At 49.4% G+C, this 12,976-nt stretch overlaps 1 protein-coding gene across 1 annotated transcript in view; it reads left to right on the top strand.

Moving 5' to 3' along the window:
• MYO9A (myosin IXA) overlaps positions 1–6,434 on the top strand; it is a 221,086-nt gene extending 214,652 nt beyond the window's left edge. Inside the window, exons 40-42 of the mRNA XM_040969582.1 lie at positions 852–1,054; positions 2,963–3,105; positions 4,211–6,434. Coding sequence (XP_040825516.1) covers positions 852–1,054; positions 2,963–3,105; positions 4,211–4,668 — 804 coding nt within the window. The 3' untranslated portion in view covers positions 4,669–6,434. The remainder of the gene's footprint in view (positions 1–851; positions 1,055–2,962; positions 3,106–4,210) is intronic.
• Positions 6,435–12,976: the final 6,542 nt, after the last annotated feature.

Raw genomic sequence — 12,976 nt, 5'->3', positions numbered from 1 at the left:
GGATTCCAACTTCCGTTTTATGCCCCAGGGTTGCCAGACTTTTCCACAAGAATGTCCGTATTTCAGGTTTATAGACTACAGCGTCTCTGTTGCAGCAGCCGGCTTTGCTGTTGCCTGCAGAAGCAGCTGTGGACAGGCAGCAGAGTGTGTTCCAGAAGAACTGCATTTGCAGAAATGGGCACTGGGCGAGACTGGGCCCCTAGGCTGTCGTGCTGCAGCTTCAGCTGTGATCCGTCCAGAGCTCTCTCAGACTTGGGCTGCTTCTTTTGAAATCTGGATTGGCATGGGACGCTGGCCGAGCCTCTCCCTGGCCTGCCTGGCTGACGCGCAGTGCTTTCCTTTCAAGCATGATGTTTGTATGTTTGGTCTCATCATGTTCTTTCCTCATCCCAGGGTCAAAGTCATTGAGCACTGTTGTCCAACACCAGAACATTCTGTGGAATTGGATGCTCTGTTGTCCTTGTTCATTGTGGAAGCCATGAGGTGCCAGTGGCAACCAAACACTTGGAATGTGGCTAGTGTGGCTTTAGAACTTACGTTCTTGCTCTAATTTTAACTTAACCAGTCGTGTCTGTGTAGAGTGTATGTAGCTTGTATTAAAAAAAGAACCTCGCCCCAGCACCCTTACACTGGGCTCTTACCTGTCACCCACTGAAGTGTCCATTTTCCAGTGTTTTTAACTGAAGCATGTGGGTGTACGGTATCTAACTACCCCAGGCCTCACAGAGCGTTCTCATTGATTCCTGGCATTCACCTGATGTGGTGGAAGTTTACCTGTTAGCCCTCACGGATCATGTGAAACACAGGCAGCTTCTTGATTGACTTTCTGACATGAGTTTTTTCTCCCCTAGGGAAAGGGACGTATCCGCCGGGGAAACTATCCGAGCCCATCCTCTCCTGTGGTGGTTCGATTGCCTTCCATGTCTGATGTCCCAGAGGAGCCTCTGAGTGGCGAGGCCGCCATGGACACTGACCTCACTGAGCAGCAGCAGGCGGCCATGCAGCAGGAGGAACGAGTACTGACAGAGCAGATTGAGAATCTGCAGAAGGAGAAGTGAGTGTCAGGAAGTACAGGGGCCACTGACTATCTCTTCATTTCTTCCCTTCCATCCTTTCTTTCCTTCTGTGTATTAGATAGCCCCTGTGTATCACACACTCTGTCAGTTGATAAAAGGAGATAAAGGTGACAGGCACAGTCTGTTCCCAGGGGAGAGCAGGGTGAGTGGGATGAGGATGTTTTCATAGAGTGGCAGTCTGAGTTGGGGCCTGCTGACCTATGGTGTCCTGACAGGCTGCAGGCCACCTGCCAGGAAGAATATAAATATCCACACTGAGATGGAATCTTTCCCAAGAATGGGCAGTAGCAGCAGGTGCAATGCGATGTGTCCCAGTCAGAGGACATGGGTGTGATTCTTGGCTCCAGTTCCTGTTCATGCAGACCCCAGGAAGCAGCAGTAAAGGCTCAGATGGTTGGGACCCTGCCACGCATGTGTGATACGCAGATTGAGTTCCCAACTCCTGGCTTCACCTGAGCCCAGCCCTGGCTGTTGTGGGCATTTGGCTAGTGGGCCAGATGATGGGAGCTCTGTTTCTTTGCCTCTCAGAAAAGCAATTAGCCAATTAGTTAAATTAAAAAAAAAATCTTAAGGGTTCTTTGTTCATGAGTTCCTGGAGCCTAGTTAGGTAGCAGCCAAGGCTCGGCTGTGGTGAACGTGATGCGCAGTGTGTGCCCAGGGACTGACGGTTTCTATGGGAGTACTCTGGACAGAGCCCCTGACTTCACTTTGATCTGGAGGAGTGGAGGGATGGAAGGATGGACAGGAAAATTCTCTAGGACCAGACAGTCTTTCCATGGCAAGGGAGAAGCATAAGCCATGACCCAGAGATGCCAGGGGGGCATTGCAGAAGGGAGTGGGAGAGACTCCTTAGGAGGATGGCCCTCGCATCTCACGTGTAGTGAAGAGGAAGTGCTGGAGGAGAACGTCCTCAGCTGTAGGTAACTGCCTGGTTGCCTGGTCCTTGACTGGTGTTATGCCATGGAAGGAAAGCAGCCAATTGATGTTGGGCATTCTGGGCCCGGTCCATGTGAACTCTGTGCTAACTACACCAGTGTGCCAGCGTAGTTCCTATTCAAAGAAAAAAAAATCTATAGTGATGTCCTCCTTTCATTCTTGTTAGTGGTAGCTCGCATCTCAGTTTTTCTCATTAATCCTTAATAAATATTGTTGATCTTTCCAAATTACTAGCTTATGATTTCATTTTTTATTTTCTCTTGTATTAATTTGAAGGTAATTAGCCTTGTTGCATAAATAGTTTATACCATTCATGTGAGAACTTTGTTCTAATGGGAGCATATGAAACATTAAACAATGTGATACACTATTTAAAGAAAGATCTTATCCGAAGTGTGGGAACAGTGTTAGTGACCGGCCTACAAAGGAACCTTAGCATCAGTTTGAAGCATGTTGGGATGATGTCAGGCAGTAGTGAAAGAGCAGAATGGGAGCCAGTCCCAGGAAGAAGCCTCAGGCAGGGAGCGGACTTGTTAAAGAAGAATGGAGAATACCATGGCTGAAGGGACCAGACCGAATCCAGCAGCGTATGACTTCATCCACAGGCCTCCCTGTGTCAGGGCAGAGCAGGTGGAGATCTGTAGCCAGCTGGCCCAGCCCCAGGACAACCATGCAGGGGCCGGAATGGAAGGGGCCCTCAGGTGAGCTGGCTGAGGAGCTGAGGTCTAGAGGAGGAAGGGGCTCTGCTGGCTTGTTGGGAAAGGTCTCAGGCTGCAGGGCCTCTCTTCTTCACTCCATGCTCAGTCCTACTGGGATCCTAAATGTTCTGTCTTTTGTCACCCATTAGTCCCCTTAGCTTCAGCCTTCACCCTTGTCTTGGCACATGAGCCCTCATTACCTGTGTTACTGGTGCCCCCACCTGCTCTCAAGTGCTTTCTTGTGTCTGGCAGGGAGGAGCTGACATTTGAGATGCTTGTGCTGGAACCCCGCGCCTCTGATGATGAAACCCTCGAGTCCGAGGCTTCCATCGGGACTGCTGACAGCTCAGAGAATTTGAATGTGGAGGCTGAGGGTGCCCTCTCTGAGAAGCCAGGTGAGCCACATGGCCAAGAGCAGGCTCCAGGTTTGTGTTGCGATGGAGGCATGAAGATTCGCAAGTTAAAATATTGTCTTTTGTTTTTGTTTAAAACTTATGTATTTTATTTAAGAAGCAGATAGAGAAGTCTCATTTTCTTGTTCAAATGGACACAACAGCCAGGGCTGGGCCAGGTCAGAAACAGGAGGCAGGAGCTGGGCTTCCACACAGGAGCACGGAGTGTGTGTTAGCAAGAAGCTGGAATCAAGCAGAGTGAGGACCTGACCCAGGTGGGCACCCCAAGCAATCTGTCAACCACTGTGCCAGACACCACTGATCTTTACACGAAAAGGTGCCACAGTCCTAGGAAATCCCCATTCTTTGTGACTAGCCCTTCAGTGTAATGGAGTTTTCTATTGTTTGTAATTTAATGGGTTTTTTTACACACACACAAAACAAACCGCCCAGTAAGCACATACATGTTGTCTAACTGGCCTAGGAGCGTTTCCTAAGGGTGGAAGCAGCAATGGTACCGCTGCAAGGAGGGACCAGGGGTGGGAGGAGCTATTTATTTCTTCTTAAAGATCCTATTTATTGAAAAAAAATATTCTATTTATTGGCTTGAAACAGTTTACAGAGAAAGGAGAAAGAACTTCCTTTCTTGTGCTTTGTTCACTCCCCAAATGGTTGTGCTGGGACTACGCTGGGTCAGGCCAAAACCAGGAGCTGTTCCAGGTCTTCCGTATGGGTTCAGGTGCAGGGACCCAAGTACTTGAACCATCTTCTGCTTTCCCATGATACTAGCAGGGAGCAGTTGGTGCCCACGGGGATGCTGGTACCACAGGAGGCAGCTTTACCAGCTATACCACATTGTGGGACAAGCTCTTTAAACTGGTGCTTGCCCCGGGTGACATGTCATACAGCAGATTTCCTTGATAGCTGCGGAATGGGCACAACAGCCAGGGATTTCTGATTTCTCAGCCAGGCACTGATTTCTCAGTGATGCCTGATGGTTGACTGCATGTGTGGACAGGGGAGGGGAGGGGGCAGTTACTGCCCTCTGTTACGGCATTGGCATCTGCAGAGGGTGCTGTTACTCAGTGCTGCCATGGTTTTTGTTCAGAGAGAAGCTCAGCCCTTATTGGCTCCCTGAAGGCCACTGGCAAGCCCAGTCCATCGAGCAAGTTGCGAAAGCAGCAGAAGCCGCAACCAGAAGCCGTGGATTCAGTGGACTCCTCGGTTCCTTCCTGTCCAGCTAGCACTGCATCCTCTCACGGGACCAGAAAACGATTTCAGATTTATTCCAAATCTCCCTTCTACCGAGCTGCCTCGGCTGGAGAGGCCCAGGAGGGAGTCCCGAGCCCCAGCAGAGTGCTGGAAGACAGGCCTCAGTTCATCAGCAGAGGAACCTTCAACCCTGAAAAGGGCAAGCAAAAATTAAAAAATGTGAAAAACTCACCTCAGAAAACCAAAGAGACCCCAGAAGGGACAGTCACATCTGGGCGCAGGAAGCCTGGGGACCCCGACTGCAGTTCGACTCCACAGTTAGCGCTCCTGGGGAGTCACGAGTTCATGGTGTGAGGTGGCGACTGTGTGTCCCATCCCCTCGTCTGCAGCTGCCCCTCCTGCGCGGGGCCCTGCCTGCTGCCTGAGCCTGTGGCTGAGACCCCTGTGGCACAGGGGAAAGGCCTGAGGCTGCTGTGGCTGCCGGGACTTGAGGCCTCACTAAACCAAGCCATCCGGAGCCTGGGTCAGTACAGTGGCCTTTGTGGGCCTGAGACAGTCTCTGACATTTGAAGGAAATGCAGAAATCTTTGTTAATCATGAATGCACAAGGCATTGGGTTCACTTTGGGATGGTTAGAAGCTGGAGTAAAAAATTATCTTCTTCCCAGGGTTTTACACAAAAACCTAAGTCCCCTATTTTAGGATTTTTGAAAAACAATCCATGTTCTATTCTGGAGAAAGCGAACAAACAGCTGTGTCCAGGAGGCACTGGGCATGTGAGCAGGGCTCAGGTGTTATCGGGGTGCTGGCTACAGCGTCGGCGCCATGCTCCAGCCAGATCCAGGGGTTCCTCCACAGGAGGGCTCCCCCTTGGTCCTCCAGCTTTCCTCCATTGCTGAGCCCAGTCACCTGCTGGTGGCCCTGCCCACCACAGATCCACACAGTGTGACCCTCTGTCACTTCCCCAAATAGTCCCATACACCATTGCATGAACAAGTGTTAGAGAGCTGCCAAAACGTGTTATGTTTTTAATATGATCTATCTAACTTCTATCTTCTTTCCTCATAATATCAGTATTAAATAGATGACAAAAAATCAAGGATGACTTGAAGCTATTTTTGTTAATATTCAGTGACTGAAGTTTACTGTAAATATATATATATATATGTATAGGATGCACATTTCTTTTTAACCTCCGCTTCCCTCCTTCCTCGTGCAGTTTCTTCCCACAGATGAGGGGCTGTGACTGGGCTGGAAAGAAAAAAAGTGAAGCCATCTTTGTCACTGCCATTGGTCACCTAAGTTACAAGAATACTTTAAGCATCTTGGCATTTGTGGCACTGGACATCTGCTTTTGCTATTTATGATATCTGAAAAATGAAACATAATGCCCTTCAGAGAAGTCCATAAAATGTTGATTCATACAGTCACTAAATACATCTGTGTAATGGCCACACGCACTCCTAAATAAGAGCCTGTGCCGTCTAGCCTCTTTTTTGCCCTTCCTGTCCTTGCCTGTTAGAAGTTAGGGGATGCTCAGTCTTGTGTTAGGACAGAGGCCCCTGGTCCCCAGCACTGAGCCTCCTGTGCTGCTTGGCGCGTCTGAGTCCCTCTGAATGGCAGCTGCAAGCAGTGGCCTGGCTTCTCCTGGCCGGGCTCCCTCTCTGCCCAGTCTGCAGACGGTGAGGCTCCTGCAGCAGAGATGGGCTTACGCCACACGAACACCTGCCATCCTGCCCTGGTGTTCCCAGAGCCCCTTGTGGGGAGGGCCTCTCCTAGAGGACCCCCACCCAGCTGTGGTCAGCATTGTGGGGACAGGGGAGCACTCTCAGGCACTGCTGCTCCCCACTTACTGCACGGTGTTACTAAAGCACTGTTGAAAGAGGCGTCACCCTTGCAGGGTGCTTTGCCAGCCCCCAGGAATGGCCCGAAGAACATCCTGGCACTTGGTTCTCCCTTGTAAATGTGCGTGGCTTTGGCCGTTTAAAAACTACTTACTATACTATAGGTCACTTTATAGAAAACTAGGTGATGGATGTTAAGAGACTTTATAATTTTGCTCAGGGACCTAAAACCTGATTTTGGATTAAAACTAAATAAAAACTATTGTTTTCTCCTTTAGTAGACTTGTGGACTTTTTTAGTCGTTTGGGAAGGCAGGAGAAAGGGGGGGAGGGTCCGCAGGGGTAGCTCTCCCTCTGAGGCAGAATAAGCCAGTCTTCTCTGAGCTGGCAGACATGGAGAAGCTGAAACACCAGAACTTGTCCCAGTTGTCACCAAGGTGACACTGTTACACTTAGGTTGAGATTTTTGGCCCTAATATGTGTCACATTTGTGGCTTCCTGTTTCTTCTTGGCTTTTTGGTGTCCCAGCAACAGGGGCAGTGCTGTATTTGCGGGCCTGCCGGTCTCGGGCCTCGTGGTCCCATCAAAGCAAGCATCTGGGAGGTAACGTGTTTAGTCTGCAGAGTTCTTCCTGCCGTTTAAATCGCTTTGCTATTCTGTTAGAACATCCAAGGAGACACAGGAGCGGTGGAAGGGCCTGCATCCAGAGTCAGAGCCTGCCCTGCAGGTGTCAGCTGTGTCTTCACTGTGACCGACCAAAGTGCTCCCTTCCCCGGCACTTCCTGAGCTTGAGAAGGGATTCTCAGGACGGGTGCAGAGTTGAGAGAATTCCGACAGTGTTCTTCACGCCTCCTTCCTTCTGTCCACCCTGCTGTGCGCACTCCACAGCCCTGGGCTCCTGGTTGTAGGAGTCTGCTGTCGTTGTAGACCACTGGAATAATCTGAACCACTTTTCTCTTGAACTGTTCCCAAGCAGTGAACTGAAGATTGTGGAGCTGGTGTTCTGGTTGAGACTGCGCTGAGGCCCACCTGGCCCGACCTCGCAGTCCATCCACCCCAACGCCTGTTGACTAGCCCTCTGGGCACAGATAAAAGTTGTACCTTTCGTATTTACTCCAGGAGAGGTATGGACTGCAGATTAGTATTATATTATTTTAATGGATTTAAAATTATTTATAAGTAAGCTGAGCATAAATTTTTAGAAGACTGTACTGTAAAAAGGCATCCTTGTAAAATATGCTGTGGTTTTGTTGTTGAATAATTCTGTAAGATGGTCTGTCACCCACGGAGCTGACGACGCTTACATTGCTGATGCAGTCAGCGAGGCTGCCACGACAGTTGGGGGAGATGTCCAAGGTGTGGCTGTTTGTCCCAGAATGCGCACAGAAGCAGCTGGTGGGCAGACACCACAGTTCATTAAAGGTCAAAGCTTGCAGAAGCAGTGTGTGGTTTGTTTTCTGATGGGAGCTCCCTCCGGCTCAGCCTGACCAAGCACAGAGGAAGGAGTGACCCGGAGGCAGGGAGAGCTGAGCTGGGACTCCAGCTGCCAGGGGTCAAGCCTGGACAGGGAAGGTTATGAATGTGGAGGATCCTCACCTGAAAGCCACTTGGGGAAACAGCCGGATCTGCCCAGGATGGCCGCGTTGCCACGCAGAGTCATCCTTTGTAGCACTGCTGGCTTGACCCGTGGCAGGGCAGCGCATCCACCCTGCACATGCTGAGCTCCCACTGGAAAGTGAGCTCGCCTTAGATTCCTCCATGGCCGTCAGCTCGATCGGGCTGTGAGCTTCCTGTGAGTCAGGGTAGGTGACACATATTCTCCACAGCTGCTGGTATTCCCAGCCTCCAACACCAGCTGGAAACTTGAGGCAGGAAGCCGCCCAGGTCACCAGCTTAGGTCCCAGCACTGCCACCGGGTGGCTGGCAGTTAGGATCAGTGCCTCCCAAATGTCAAACCAGGTCAGAAAATGAAATGAGGGGTGAGGTCGAGGAAGGACAAGAATATAATGTATTTCCCCTAGTATCATGTTAATTTGATTTAAAAAAAAATTAATTGGGAAGGCAGATACACAGAGGTAAGGAGAGACAGAACCATCTTCCCTCCGCTGGTTCATCCCCCAAGGGGCTGCAACAGCCAAAGCCAGGAGCCTCTTCCAAGTCTCCCATGCAGGTACAAGGTCCCAAGGCCTCAGGCCATCCTCTAGTGGGACCTGGATGGGAAGTGGAGCAGCTGGGACACAAACCACTATCCATATGGGATTCTGGAACGTGCAAAGTGGGGATTTAACCACTAGGCTACCTCTCTAGGCCCACATTTATTCAATGTTTAAAATCCTGAGACCCCATTTTTTTTTCATATCTTCCATAGGCTCTGGCATTTCCCCTCCCCAGATCTGCTCCTCTCACTGACTCGTCCTATACTAATGCAGTAGTACAGTCCTCCAAGTCGTAAGTCCGTCGTTCCGCTGTCTAAGCTTGTCTGACATTGTAGGCGTGAACAGTGGCAGAGTCCAGCAGCCTGTTGTCAAAACCCAGTAGTTCTGTTGGGAGTCCAGCTTTCATTTGGAAGTAGAGACACCTATTGCATTGTGTCTTCACTTGTGAATGTGATAGTCTCTATCACAGTTAATACACATCCTCTTGAATGAAAAGCCATAGAACAGAATCAACAATAGAAAAAATAAGAAATTTATAACAACATGAAGTTAAATAACAGTGACCAGTGTGTCACTGAAGAAATGAAAATCAAAAACCTCTTGAAGAAAATGCTACTATATGACCTATGTGTCACTGAAGAAATTAATAAGAAAAACTTTTTGAAGAAATTAAAATAAAACCAAAAATATCAAAATCCATGAGACGTAGCAAAAACACTACTGAGAGGGACATCTGTAATAGGTGCTTACAAAAAATCTAAATAAATGAATAATGCATCTCAAGAACTTAATGAAAAAAAAACACGAAGCAAAAAATGAAAAAGTCCACAGCAAAAATAAATGGAATTACAACTAAAAAACAACAATATGCATCAAGAAAGTAATTTTTTAAGATTAATGAAACACTTTTAGCCAGACTACTAGAGAAAAGCCCTATAAAATTAGAGGTGTAAAGTAGACATCTAAGGAACTTGTAAGGTGATCTTGCTGAATGGATCCCTTGGTCATTATGTGTCCTTCCTCTTCTGCTGCTTTTCACGTCATCCGTATTATCTGATATACGAGTGGCTATACTAGCTCATTTTTCTTTTCCATTAGCCTGAAATATCTTTTCCCATCCTTTCACTTTTAGTTTCCACTTGTCTTTGTTGGTGAGATGTGTCTTCCGTAGGCAGGGTAATTGGATTTTGTTTTTTAGATCCAGTCTGCTGATCAGTGATGCTTGATTGATTAATTTAGCCATTTACATTCAGGGATAATATCGATAAGCAGTGATTTAGTCCTGTCATTTTCATAATGGGTTGTTCATTGTTTGATTTAGTTTTCTTTTGTTTTATTGTGAGGCTCTCCATGTTTTCCTTTGGTTTTGCTAGGTGCTATTTATTTTATTCTATTGCGAGAACATCCTTCAGTATCAGTTGTAGGACAGGTCTGGAGGAGGAGTATTTTTTTTAAAAGATTTATTTATTTTTATTGGAAAAGCAAATATACAGAAAGGAGGAGAGACAGGAAGATCTTCCATCCACTGGTTCAGTCCCCAAGTGGCCACAACAGCCGGAGGTGAGATGGTCTGGTATCATGAGCCAAGAGTTTTCTTCCGGGTCTCCCATGTGGCTACAGGGTCCCAAGACCCTGGACCATCCTCTGTTGTTTTCCCAGGCCACAAGTGGGGAGCTGGATCGAAATGCAGAAGCCCGGACACGAACCAGTGCCCATATGCAATCCTGTTGCATGCAAGGTGAGGACTTTAGTCACTAGGCTACTGTGCTGGACCTGGCTGCAACAGTTTTAGGTTCCATTGGTGCCAGAGCTCTCCCCAGTTGGTATGGTCATTTCCCCCCTTCCCTCCCCTCATCCCATCTGTTCTAGCCACTGGCCAAGATATGCCACCTGTGTGACCATTAGGCACTAGAGCAAGGCCAAGTTCAGACTCCCTGAGATTTTGTATGTCTTTATCAAAATTGCACAGCCTCAGAGGAGGCTTCTGCTGTGAACCATCTGTGTTGAAAATGCCACTGTGACAGACACAGGGGAGGGGGGACGCAGGAGGGGGAGGAGGAACCAGAATCATGATGGGAGGGGGAAGAATGGGGAGGAGGAAGTGAAGCAAGGGTGCACTTTCAGAAAAATCCAGGCCACTGGTTCTGGTTCTGAGGTCCAGGAAGAAGCAATGCCCTCCAGTCTGACCTCCCCGAGGGAGAGTAGGAGCGCTGAGCTGAGCCTTGCTTGTCTGCCCTGGATCCCAGCCAAGAAACAAGTCCATTCTCTGAGAGCTTCCAGCTCTTGAGAAACAATGAATGAAAAGGCTGTTGGTGTGAGGAGGGTGTGCCTGAATAGTGTCTTGTCTCTGAAACACAGATCTCACTCAGTGACCCTCAGTATGGCTTCATATGGGGGTGCAGAAGCATCAGTTTCTGTCTGTGACGTTTCAAAGGAGACTGTTGCTACAGCAGCTTCAGCTGTCATTCACTGCGTCTGCTCTCTTGTTGGTCCAGGGCCATGGGGTTGCACATCTAGGTTTGTTAGCTCCATGGGTGGGTCCCTGTCACCAGTCACTTGCCCAGTGCCTGGACTCAGCCACTCATGCAGAGGTGGCCCTGCTCTGTGCTTCCAGGGGTCCAAACCTTGTTCTGTCTTCCATATGCTGGCCAGACTATCTGAGTGGTTGGACCTTGGCGTCTTTGTTCCCATTGCCCTGCACCTGAGGCCCTCCCTCCTCTTCTTTCTGCCAGACTCTCTCCAGGTCGCACTCAGGGGCTGTATGGACCTTGGAATCTGTCCACATTCTGTGATTGCTGCCGCAGGTGCAGGAGGGGAGCCAGGCTTACTCTAGACCCGACATGCCACTCAAACCTCAGTCCAGAACGGGAAAGGGCTGCAGGACCCATTCATGTCACCAAGCTAATCAAACCCCTTGGACAGGGAGCTGGCCAATGATAAACTTAGGCAGACATTCCTTACCTAAGTAGGACTCAAGCAGAGCCTGTGTCAGCATCTGTGTTGAGCGGTAGTAAAACCTAACATGTTCCCCAGCTTGCCCTTTTCTGCTCCCTTACCTCTTTCCTTGCTGCCCACAGAGTGAGCCTGGGAGTGATCCCCAATAAAGTCTCTACAACTTTTTACAACGTACTGATACTATTCTTTTAAGGGTAGTTGGCAATTTGGTGCCGAAACCCAGGAGGGGTCGTAAATCTCCCCACCCACGGGTATGAGATATCCCCCTACCCTTCTTGTCTCCAAGCCAGTGGCCCCTGAGGCCCTTGCCTGCTGCAGAACTACAGACATGAGGTAAGCCCCTCTTCCCAAACAGTCCTCTTCCTCTGGACCGTCCAAATCACGTGCATATTGGTCCTCCAATTCCTGGGCCCTCGGTGAGTCAGGAGACGTCCCTTTCACTGACCCATCCTCCCCAACCAGGAACCAGATTCCCTCCTAGTCCAGATCTGGAGCTGGGGATGCCTTCTTCGTATCCAGAATAGCTGTGAGGCACTCTGCCTGGACAGGACTGGCAATGCTGAGTCCTGAACCTAGGACCCCAAGACCAACTTCAAAACTTTGGGTCTAGGTCAGGACTTAGGCCTATGCAGCAAACACCTTACCTTTTTCTCGACCGTGGCCTGGCCATAATACCTTCTAGACAATGACTCCAAATGGCTGGCGGAGGACACCTTTGATTTCAGTGTCTTCACAGATTTGGTTAATTTCTGTTGCTGCAAGGCAAGTGGTCCAAAGTGCCATGTGTACAGGCTTTTGGGGATCTTTGCTCCCGCCCCTCCGTGTGTTCCTCCTGTTCTGTTTCCTGTGTCCTTCTGGCTAAGGCCAAACTTTCCTGACCCTCTAAGGACTCACCAGATCCTCCACCTGATCATACCTTCTCTGAGCCACCTGAACTCCTGGGACTTCCTCCCACTCCCACTTCTCCTCTTCTGCCTTCATCTTCACCCTTGGTCCCTCCTCCTCCTATTAACCCAGACGCCATTTCTCCCCCCACTTCTGCTTTCAGCCTGCCAGCGCCATCTTTAGACCCACCCCTTCCATTCTTTATCCGCAGATGCCGCCTCTGGAATAGACACCATCTTTGACCTCCTCACCAGTGCCATTTTCCCCACCTCCCACTTCCTCCCCCAGTCCTCTGGTGCCAAATCGAGGTCACATGGACCTGCTGGTGCCATCTTCAAACCCACCTATTTGTATTCCTACCCCACCAGTGCCACCTCCAGGTCAGATGTCATCTTTAACTTCATAGTCAGCACCCACTCCTGGTCACATGGACTCCTCTGCCCTCCCCCTCCTTTTCTTCCTATTTCTCCTCCTACTCTTCCTACTGCTGCCCAGATACCCCCTCCCCCACCTCACCTACAGTGCTCAAAGCAGATCTCAGACGAGCCTATCTTTACAGGTGGTCAGTTCACAGGTCCGCCTGCGTCCCCTTCGTGAAATGGTTGGAGCAGAGGGCATAGTTCAGGTTCATGTCCCTTTCTCCATCTAGGATCTCTCCCAAATTGAAAAGCGTTTAGGTTTCTACTGTGCTGATTTGGAAATATATACCAAGGAGTTTTGATACCTTTCCCAGGCTTACAACTTAACCTGGCAGGGCATTCACGTCATCTTCATTTCCTCAGCCTCCGAGGAATGGGTTCACACCCTGCAGGTGGCCAGGGACC

This window comes from Ochotona curzoniae, unplaced genomic scaffold, assembly GCF_017591425.1.
Source record: "Ochotona curzoniae isolate NIBS_2020 unplaced genomic scaffold, NIBS_Ocur_1.0 scaffold_4701, whole genome shotgun sequence".
Lineage (NCBI taxonomy): Eukaryota > Metazoa > Chordata > Mammalia > Lagomorpha > Ochotonidae > Ochotona > Ochotona curzoniae.
The sequence above is the reverse complement of the archived record's forward strand: the minus strand, read 5'-3'. Positions and strand labels throughout refer to the sequence as shown.